This window comes from Vipera berus (genome assembly GCF_964194415.1).
Source record: "Vipera berus genome assembly, chromosome: 2".
Taxonomy (NCBI): domain Eukaryota; kingdom Metazoa; phylum Chordata; class Lepidosauria; order Squamata; family Viperidae; genus Vipera; species Vipera berus.
The window spans coordinates 37,278,173-37,288,969 of record NC_138203.1 but is presented as its reverse complement, the minus strand read 5'-3'; the positions used below and the strand labels follow the sequence as shown (position 1 = coordinate 37,288,969).

Sequence of the window (10,797 nt, the reverse complement as noted above, 5' to 3'; positions counted from 1 at the left end):
CTCTTCTATACCTAATTGTTCTAGTAGATTGTGTGAGGTTGAGTATTAAAGAAAAGATAATACCTGTCTTCCACATTTGAATGTACTATGAAAAAGAAGCATACAATATATTTATGGGCTCATATTTTTCAGAGGCAAAGATTGTGATTGTCACACAACTATCATTCATATTACCATAAATAAATGATCTGATTTATTAGATTTTATTTTCCCTCCAAGCATAAAAACATTTGAAACCAATTCTTGCTCTTCCCAATGTATCAGTTGGGTTTGACAGCTGTCAGGATAGAAAGAACATCCAATAAATTATATCTGTATGGCTTACTTCATTTATTTATGTACGCTTCACAGCTGCAGCATTCATACACAAACATTCATTACTTTATAAAAAGATTAAAAATGGTTATATATATTTTATATACAAAATTATTTACTTTTTTAATTTTTATTTTACAAAAAAGTAGGTCTATATATCTCCATCTTAAAATGCAGAGAGCTGTAAAATAGACCCATGATTAGTTTTGAAAAAGTTGATTTTTTTTAAAAAAATGGCTCTGGTTGAAAATTAAAGTATTAGCCTTTATTACTATTACTATTAATATTATTTTTATTATTAATCCTACAGGCCCTCCTTGTCGACTTTTTTAAGAGTCCTCAAGTCCTTTGTGATCAGTGCCAAGGCTGGAAAGGACAAAAGTTAAGTTCCATATTGGAGTCACTTCTTCTAAGTTGCTCTTATTTTCCTGTTCCTTGTGAAAGCTTTTCATTCCATAAATTCTACAGCTCTTCATTAGAAAATAGCTGTTTCTTCACCGAGATACTACTTTCACAGTTCATCTTCAGCTTGCAATAGCTGTGTCTCCTATGTTTACAAAATGATTGCTGATAACAGTTTAAAATTATTTCCAGCCTAATAAAGTACCTCCAAGACAAGCAACATAAATGATTAAAGATCTCTGAAGCCAAATGGTCATAAATAAGCCTGAACTTAGTCTGACATCTTATTGTATATACAGGTTTTTTTAAAAAATACAACACACTTAAACACTATTAAATCATCTTATTTACATTATCATTGGTGCTAAAATGGAAGAGTTTAATTACTACAGGTACTGGGGGAAAGAATCAAATAATCCCTCACCAATGACATACAGAAATTAACATACTAGATAGGCTGGAAATTATTCCATTTTCAATATTTTCATTTGTAGCCATCATTGATATGTGTTGTAAATACTCAGGTCCATATGTATTCCAAAATGCTGGGTAATCCTTTACTTTTATAAGGCACCATAAGTTAGGGCATTCTGGCATGGCAAATGTCCCACTTTTTTTTACCAGAGTGGGTTCAGCGCCTTGAATCCTGCCATGTCCTGATCCAACGATGAAAATGTTTTGATGAATTAAATGAGTTTATCTTTCCTGGTGAATAATTTTTATAATAATATTTTTTAGAATAAGTCCTTTGGAATGAAGATGCTGAAAAGAAAAACAAAGAGAAGGAAAGCTTTACAAATGTGCTAACCGAAGTATAAGCAGGATGAAGGAATGCAATGCATAACATATGTAGTCAGATTCAGACATTGGCTAGTGTACTATAGTCTCTTCCATAGTAAACTTTTTTCCCATTCTCCTGGTAAGTATCAAATCATTTAGTTGCCCAGTTCACTCAATTATTTCAACTCGTAGAACAAAGATATTGAATAAAGTAAATTCAGTGGTCAGATCACTGTGTAGAGTAATGATTGAAGATACTTTATGGGAAAGAAAAGTTGTTCTTCCTTTATCCTGTAAAGGTTTTCACCAGGATAGCAAATGATTTAAGCATAAGCAATCATATTTTCCTCCACATAATCTACTCACGATTCATGCAGCTAATTTTAGGTAAATCCCATCGCCCATTTCCTTGGCATCTGATTATTGGAACATGTCGCTGGATGAAGCCATCTTTACAATGGTATCTGATCAATGAGTTAATTTCATAACGGGGCTTCATTTTTCCAAAGGTCTTTGCATTTTCTACCACTGGTGGCTGGCCACAAGCAACTGAAAGTACAAATTACAATTTTTATAAACTGTAAGTTTTTATGTATCAGTCAATCTCAATCTCTACTCATTCATCGGTGGGTCTTCAGATCATATATTCTAACCACACAAAAAAAACCTATAAAACTTAAACCAATGATAAAAATAGAAAACATAGGAAAATATGTTATCAAGTTTAAGTGCATTTTTGTACAATTCCTATATACATTATTTGAAAAAGTTTTTGTCCATTATTCCACTAGAAGACTACATGTTTCTAAAAAGCTGCATTGTGTATATTATACTGCATGTTACATACATGGATATAGCACTTCCTTGTGCTATAAAAGTGGTTGTTTATGCAAATAACTAATCATTCATACAAGTCTATAGTCCACTATGACATGAGGTTTCCACTACTGGCCCAATGTTACAATTAATTCATGAATAAAAAAACACTTTACTTATTGGTGGTAATAAAGCACCTAAGTGGCCAGAATATATTAATATTGTTATGATTCCAAGTTTTGTTTGAGAGCCTAGAATTATTTGTTCAATGTGTGTAGCATATCCTTGTATCAAACTTCACATGTCATTTCAATGCATATTCCTTCAAGTTATAAAAATAATGTTAGAGTTCTTTAATATTTATTTGTAAGCACGCTAAGTAATTTGGTGTCATCAGCAAACCCAGCTATCAGTTTGTCAGCTTTAAATGATTTATGAAGACATAAGATTCATTGACCAGACTTATTCCTCTTATATATCTTAGTTGAAAACATGGACCACTCCCTCTCTATTTTCTGTTCTCTAAGCAACAAAAGAGTCATAAGATATTCAATAATTACTATGCTGGCACAGATTGGTGAATAATCTCTGAAATTTCAATGCTCACAAAAGCTTACATGTTCATATGCTTACTCAATTCTAAGAATTTGAAAAGTCTTAGTTTTATAGTACCCAGGTTGTTCTTTATATCTTCTAAAGATATTTTTATTTTTAATAATGCTTCTCACTAATTTAATTAGAATGGAAATTTTTACTGGTTTCTTTGTTCCTTCTTAGCTACATTCTAATCTTCTGATACAGTTATATTCCTTTCTTTAAGACAAGAAAGTAACTTTATATTTATATTATTTAAGAGCTCCTGGATATATAATTTCCTATATCCAATTTTTTTCACTGCCATAGCTCAACTTGTAATGAGTTGCTCATTTTTCAAGCATTAAAATCTTGCACATACAAGTTTATTGAAGTTTTAAAAGCAACAGTACATTTATTGCATAGGTCTAAATTGGACTTAGTTACCTGTTCCTTTCTTGCATGTGTAAGTGAGATGATAATTGCATGGTACATCATTCCACTGACCATTTTCATGCCAAATTATAACAACACAATCTTCTCCAGAAGAAAAGAAACTATCTGGCTGTTTTGGTCTCCAGTTTTCATATTGCTGCAGAAGACAAAACACAAATAATCAGAATGTGAAACCCAGCAAAGTTGTATTTGAATAAACTGAGCACCAAATAACAAACTGCAAATGTTGTCATCAGAAAAAAAAGTCAGAATAGAATATTTTAGTCCACTACAGATATAAAATTTACCATTTAAAAATGTACCTAATAGGAGAGGCTGAAAATCACTTTTACCGCAGCACGAGAGTACAAAACTTTCTATTCCTGTGAAAGCAAAATTGTGGCAGCAGTATCCACCTAATTTCTGCTGATACTGAAAAATTAAAAAAGCTTTCAAATCAGTACTTTTTAGATTTAATTTATAAGGTTTCTAATTTTTACATATTTGAGTTTCTTGCCTTCACTTTTCTGTAAAATGATACTACAGTTACTGTGAAGTAAGTTTAGATGCTTTGCGTTCTTCTCAAGGCAAATCTGCCATGGATGTCTACAGCAACATTATCTTGTTTATAAAGTTAAAATACTATATCTAATCCTACCTTGTACTCTGTCCAAAAAAAAAGAGTTTGCCTTTCAAAAGTAATCCCTTTGTAATTCTGGTCGGGTGTGTATTTCCTGAAAATGTTCTTGATTTACTCTAAAGGTTATCAAAAGTCTTTCTTAATGGCACAGTCAGAACAGCACTACAAGCAGTCCTCGACTTACAAATATGACTGAGCCCAAAATTTCTGTTGCTAAGCAAGACATTTGTTAAGTTGCATTTTGTCCCATTTTATGACTTTCCTTGCCACATCTGTTAAGTGAATACGTCAGTTGTTAAGTTAATAACACGGTTGTTAAGCAAATCTGGCTTCCCCACTGACTTGGCTTGTCAAAAGATAACCAAAGGTGATCACATGACCTCAGGACATTGCAACCGTCATAAATATGAGTCAGTGGCCAAGTGTCTGAATTTTGATCACATGATCATGGGGATGCTGCAACGGTCAGAAGTGTGAAAAGTCACTTTTTTCAGTGCTGTTGTAACTTTGAACTAAACAAACTGTGGTAAGTCGCAGACTACCTCTACATTATTTTTGCCTTGGTTCTTCTTTTAAGAAAAATGATCAGGAAAGGGAATAAATAAAAGGAATGCTTGAAGACATCTACCTCACTATTCCTTAGGATGTTATTTCTTTTCTCTTTACTACTAGAAATTAATGGAGATAAAAAAAATAATTTCAAGGAAAGCAAGCATGTCTATAAATGCTAGGCACTTATCAACGAATCCATCCCATAAATGGGTAAAAGACAGGAATTTCAAGGGCTTTTTTTCTTTTTCATTTCAGCACTTGGAGTTGTTTCATATACACACTTGTAAAAGGTTCAAATTGTTTTGTTTTAATCTTTAAAAAGTAATCCAAACACAGTATTTTAAGTACATTTTTATTAATGAACTAAATGTGCTGTTTAGTTACTGGAACCATCAAATATCTTTATGCATATAGTACATATTCTTTTTTACCGGTTTTCTAACACTAAATTTGCTTATCAAATGCAATGTTTTAATTATCTAAGTAAGTTAATTGCAATATTCTAATTTGGGATGCATTAAGCCTATTGCCAGTGCCAGGTAATAAAACATATTTTTATTGTAAAGAGATGAAGCAGTTTTCTTCAAGGCTTGATCAAACCACAGCGTGCCTGGACTTTGAAGTTGCAGCTGTCAATTCATTTCAAAAGGCTGCTTTACAGCTGTTTCCTACATATGTGGTTGAGTACATAGCATTCAATGACACATTGTTTCATATTGCCAATTGTTCAAGATTTAATTCTAGTTTAGGGGTGTCAAACTGCCGCCCACAGGCCGGATGTATCATACCGAAGCCATGCCCATCCCATTGTCGGCAATGCAAAAAGAGTTGTGATACCTCAGGACACATCACGTGACGTGGCGAGTTTGACACCCGTGTTCTAGTTGTTCCTTTAATCTGAAAGAATCATTTCAGATTCATTGTTTGACTTGCATTCTCTATATTTTAGAACCTCAGCCTCAGTTTTGGCTCAAGAGAGCTAAATGATTGCCTCTCTCAGATTATTTAAAATAACAGAATTGGAAAGGAGCTTGGAGGTCTTTCAGTCAAACCCCTGCTCAAGCAGGAGACAGTGGCTGAGGAATTCTGGGAGCTGAAGTCCACAAGTCATAAAAGGGTCAACTTTGAAGACCCCTGCCCTATAGTATAATTTTCTCCAGCACCACTATTCACAGGTATCAATTTTCCAATGGTCCATATTTTCCAGTGATGTATTACAACTATGAATATCATCATGCACCTTTGTATCAGCCTGATATATCTGCATTTCAAAATTTACTCTGAATCTATAATAGTTTTGCTCCTAAGTACCACTATCTTTATTTCACTTTCTCTTGGAATTTTTAAACCTAGAAATATATCATTCCTAGGCCTAAGATACCAGTTTCATTTCTACTTATTTGCATTGATAGGTAGTTTTGCCTGTTGATTGATTGACTGATTGATATAGAGCAGATTAATTCTTGCATTCTCTTTTTTCAGCAAGTTTTCTTAAATCTTTTTGTTTGCTTTTAAACATCAAAATGATATTATTATTATTAGCATATTTGAGGTTGCGAATGCTTCTCCCAGCAGTTTTATATATTTTGCATCTAAGTTAATATAATAGGGCGATATTTCATAACCTTAGCATACTTTCCTCCAAGTGCTGAACAATTTAGTTGTTGTACTTCTTGTAGCTCTTATTTTTAGATTGTTGAAGTCTGGATGGAAACATAAGGAACATTTTCTGACTAGCACCAGATATTAGTGCAAATGTTTAGTAATTCCAGTATTATTTAATGTACTCTTTTTTTGCTACCGAGATATAAATTGATCTTTCCCTGAGTTTTCTATACCAGTATAAAAAACATACTTATGTGGCATTTTTAATTTAATTGTCTTCTAAAGTTTTAAATAATTCTGGTGGGTTTCATTAAGTCCTGCAATTCTGCTCTTAGGCAGTATTTTCTAGAGTTCCTTTAATTCATTTTTAGAATATTGTTGATCCAACCTGTATAGTCCATGATATTCAAAGTTTAGGAAACAGCTGAAAAATGATAAGATACTAATTTATATTATTTCAACTATACCTTTCCAATTGCACAAATTGCTTTCGTTATGAAACTGTGTTGACTCTATGAAATGGGGTTTGTACAAATGCTCTGAGTGTACATTCAGTTTGTAACTAAGAGCATTTAAGTTCCAGGTAAGTCTTGGAAATCTTATGATCTTGCTACAAAACAACAAGAATAATAAAAACTAGCAAATTTTTGCAAACAAAAAAAAATGTTTCATATTGGATATCATCACTATGCACATTTGCTTTGGCATTGTAATTCTCACATTGTTTTTACCAATGCCAGACCCACTTAATACAGGCCCTTTAACTGCTTTCTTAATTCTTCATCCTTCATAGAAACTAATTTTTTATTACCTTATTTGGGCATAAATTCATACAACAACATTTTAAAATATAAACCAACTCTTTGTGAGACAATTAGATCTTGTTGTTTTTTTTCCTAAGTAAAAACGAAAATCAAATTTGCTGGCAGATATTAATTTGTTGAGGAATCTCAGCATACGAGATGGAAAGATTGTAAGCAATACTAACAATCCATATTTATTTTATTTTTATTTTTATTTTAATCCCATTTATATCCTGCCCTTCTCCAAAGACTCAGGGCGGCTTACAATTTAAGCACAAACCAGTGTGCTTAGCAATAGCCTTCATTCTATGTATATGACTGCTTATTAGGGCTTTCGCCCCCCTCCCCAAGCGGCATTATTACAAAGTCAGCTTATTGCCCCCAACAATCTGGGTCCTCATTCTACCTACCTCGGAAGGATGGAAGGCTGAGTCAACCTTGAGCCTGGTGGGATGCGAACCTGCACTAATTGCAGGCAGCTGGTGTTACTTAAGGAGGCATTAGCCCACTGCTCCACCAAGGCTCATACAGCTCATGCGACAACCCAACCCTTAAATTCTCCCACTGACTGGAAAATAGATTACCGTATTTTCCGGCGTATAAGATGACTTTTTAACCCATGAAAATCTTCTCAAAAGTTGGGGGGTCGTCTATACGCCGGGTCATCTTATACGCCGAAAAAAAAACAAATCAGTCGAGCGTCCCCGTTCTTGCAAAGCCGGGCCGCCCCGCGCAACCGAGCTATCTCCGGCGCGGCTCCAGGACACGGCTGGGCGGGAGCGTCGGGCGGCTCTCCCCACGCGAAGGCGGCGCTGCCCGTTGGCTCTTGGCCCGAGGGGAGGGGCTCACGCCCGCCGGACTCACCTGTCACCAGTTCTAAAAAAGAGGCTGCGGGCGGAGCTGCCCCACCCTGCGCCCAATGGGAGAGGTTCAAGGCCTGGGGGGGAAGCAGGAGGGAAACGCTGCGCCTCGGGGGCTGGCAGAAGCGCGGGAGCAGCGGGAGGGCCGGCAGGGCCAGTCGGGCCTTCGCCTCCTCTGCGACGGACAGGGAGGGCAGGGCATGTAAGTATTTTCCGGCGTATAAGATGAAAAACCTTGAAAATCTTCTTAAAAGTCGGGGGTCGTCTTATACGCCGGAAAATACGGTACACAAATTAATGTGAAGAAAATGAAGAAAAGTGAATGGCCCTCTTTCATGACAAGATATCACCTCTTAAACTCCAGATCTGTAATCTTGCCCCAAGATAAGTCTGGATTTGATTAAAGAAAAAAAAATTACCAGTGCAATATAAAGCTTATGGGTTAGTCCTCAGTGTTAAAGACAGCTTGCCTTTAATTAGGGCTGTTTCAAGCAATGTAAAAAGCAAGAGATCCTATATTCATATCTCTGTTCTTTCTGTTCTTAAGTCTTTCTTAAGTCATAGATATTGATGACAAGAGTTGGCAAAGTACAAACTGTTTCCCTGAATTGTCCAAAAACAAAGTAACAACGAATGGCCCCACAATCTGTTAAGTAATTACTTCATTCAAATAATCAGAATATCTATAGATATGTGGAAGCTCAAATCAGCTATTCCACATTCATTACAATTGGATCCAGAGCTTCTCAACACTGACATACTGATACAATACTGACATACTAAGGAGCCTTAGTGGAGCAGTGGGCTAATGCCTCCTTAAGTAACACCAGCTGCCTGCAATTAGTGCAGGTTCGCATCCCACCAGGCTCAAGGTTGACTCAGCCTTCCATCCTTCCGAGGTAGGTAAAATGAGGACCCAGATTGTTGGGGGCAATTAAGCTGACTTTGTAATAATGCCGCTTGGGGTGTGTGTGAAACCCCTAATAAGCAGGCATATACATAGAATGAAGGCTACTGCTAAGCTTGTAAGCCGCCCTGAGTCTTCGGAGAAGGGCGGGATATAAATGGAATTTCTGTTCCCTGATCTTTTTCTTTTCTTCTGCATGGTAACAGCCCCAATTAAATGACAAAAGATATAGGCCAGGGAAAACTAGAGCTGGAGAAGAGATGGACATTCTTTCAGAAGACGTGTAAATAATTTCCTTTTCATGTTTAGGATTAATTATATTTTCCCAGATTACTCTTTTTTAAATGGGTGCATGTTTCTTCCCCCATTTTATCAATCCCAAATGATAAATTTTGCTGAGAAACCCTGGCTAGGTTAAGATACTCAATAAATTATATACTTTAGTAGAGTTAATTATATGACTGCATTCCTATTTTTATCCATTTGCATTAACACCCATATCATGCCAAAAGAGGTAAGTCTGCCTTCTTAACAGCTTAGTGATTTGATAATTAATAAGTAATCCTCATACTTCTTCAATCTTTGAATATTGCCCAAGTCAGAACCGGTATCTAAACAATTATCTGCTGTGTAAATTAAAACTAAGCAATTGTTAAATAGAGTTTATTTGCAACAAGTTTAAAACACGGCCAGAAATCTTAATTATATGGTGCCACTAACTAGAATTTCCTTTTCCATAATCCTCTCTATATTCTGAAAAACACTCTTCCATTGTAGCAGAAACTTGTCTGGAGCTGGTTATCTACACAGTGTATTTCTTATATTGATCAATGTGCTCTATAATTTAGTAACAATGTCTTTCCATGACCAAATTCCATCTATTAGACAAGTGACCTGCTGAGATTACCACAGACAAAATCAATCGAAGATCTTTCGTAAATTTGTTTTCTTGTTGAAAGAATTCATTTCAATGCACACTTTTAAAAATAAATAGATTTTTCAATGTCAAACGCATGGTTACAAATATCCTTGAAACTTGAGCAGCTGAATTTGCTAATAAAACTGCAAACTACAATACATCCTGCTGTATTGCTGCATAATGCATGAAGTCCTGAAATTAAAAGATTTTTTTTTAAGTAATTACTTTCAAAGTTCTTCAAGGTCAGGAATTTTGTAATACAAACACTACAGAAAAGCATGTCCTTTAAAATCTAGTTTTTTACCTTTACTTTACTCCATTTTTAAATTTCCCATAATGCCCTTGATTTAGCCTCACATACCTGCCATAGTCAAGATGATCACTAGAGCCACCTGAATTTGGACATTTACAAAAAAGCTGGTGCAGAGATACAGATTTGAAAACCAGAAGTGAGTCAGATCATATGCTGAGTAAACACATAACACTTGCTAAGGTAACTGCAGTAGCTCTTTCTTTTTCTAGCTCTTGTGTGGCTGCTGTCAACAGCTGAAGCACAATCTGGGGGGGGAACAGCTTTGCTTGATTAGTTGCTAATGGACAGCAGAATCTTTAAACATCCTCCACTATCTTTCTGAAAAAAAATTGTTATGCTTTATTGAAAATATAATAAGCAGGAAGTGGTCTGGATACCTTTGTTAGTGGGGACATGTAGGTTATTCCAGATATGGGAATCAGTACTTACAAGACTTGAATACAATGTCTTGTACTCCTTGTGCTATTCCCTAAAATAACAAGTTCTCCCTACTATATTTCACTGGACAGATTCAATTTTGGAAATATCAAGGTCCTACCCATTTAAGTATTCCTAACAGAAGCTGTAAGGGATGCGGTGGCTCAGCGGGTTAGGACGCTGAGCTTGTCGATCAGAAGGTCGGCAGTTTGGCGGGTCAAATCCCGAATGCCGCGTAGCAGAGTGAGCGCCTGTTACTCGTCCCAGCTTCTGCCAACCTAGCAGTTTGAAAGCACATAAAAATGCAAGTAGAAAAATAGGGACCACTACGGTGGGAAGGTAACAGCGTTCCGTGCGCCTTTGGCGTCTAGTCATGCCGGCCACATGACCACGGAGACATCCTCGGACAAGCGCTGGCTCTTCGGCTTTGAAATGGAGATGAGCACCGGCCCCTAGAGTC

The 10,797-nt window shown here is 35.9% G+C and overlaps 1 protein-coding gene across 1 annotated transcript in view; it reads right to left on the bottom strand.

Annotated features, from left to right (window-relative positions):
- Nucleotides 1-306: 306 nt before the first annotated feature.
- Nucleotides 307-10,797, bottom strand: part of VCAN (versican) — a gene marked incomplete at its 5' end in the record, with an annotated part of 83,469 nt that continues 72,978 nt past the window's right edge. The window contains 3 exons of the mRNA XM_081321118.1: nucleotides 307-1,479; nucleotides 1,864-2,046; nucleotides 3,334-3,478. Of these exons, the coding sequence (XP_081177244.1) occupies nucleotides 1,349-1,479; nucleotides 1,864-2,046; nucleotides 3,334-3,478 (459 nt within the window). The 3' untranslated portion in view covers nucleotides 307-1,348. The remainder of the gene's footprint in view (nucleotides 1,480-1,863; nucleotides 2,047-3,333; nucleotides 3,479-10,797) is intronic.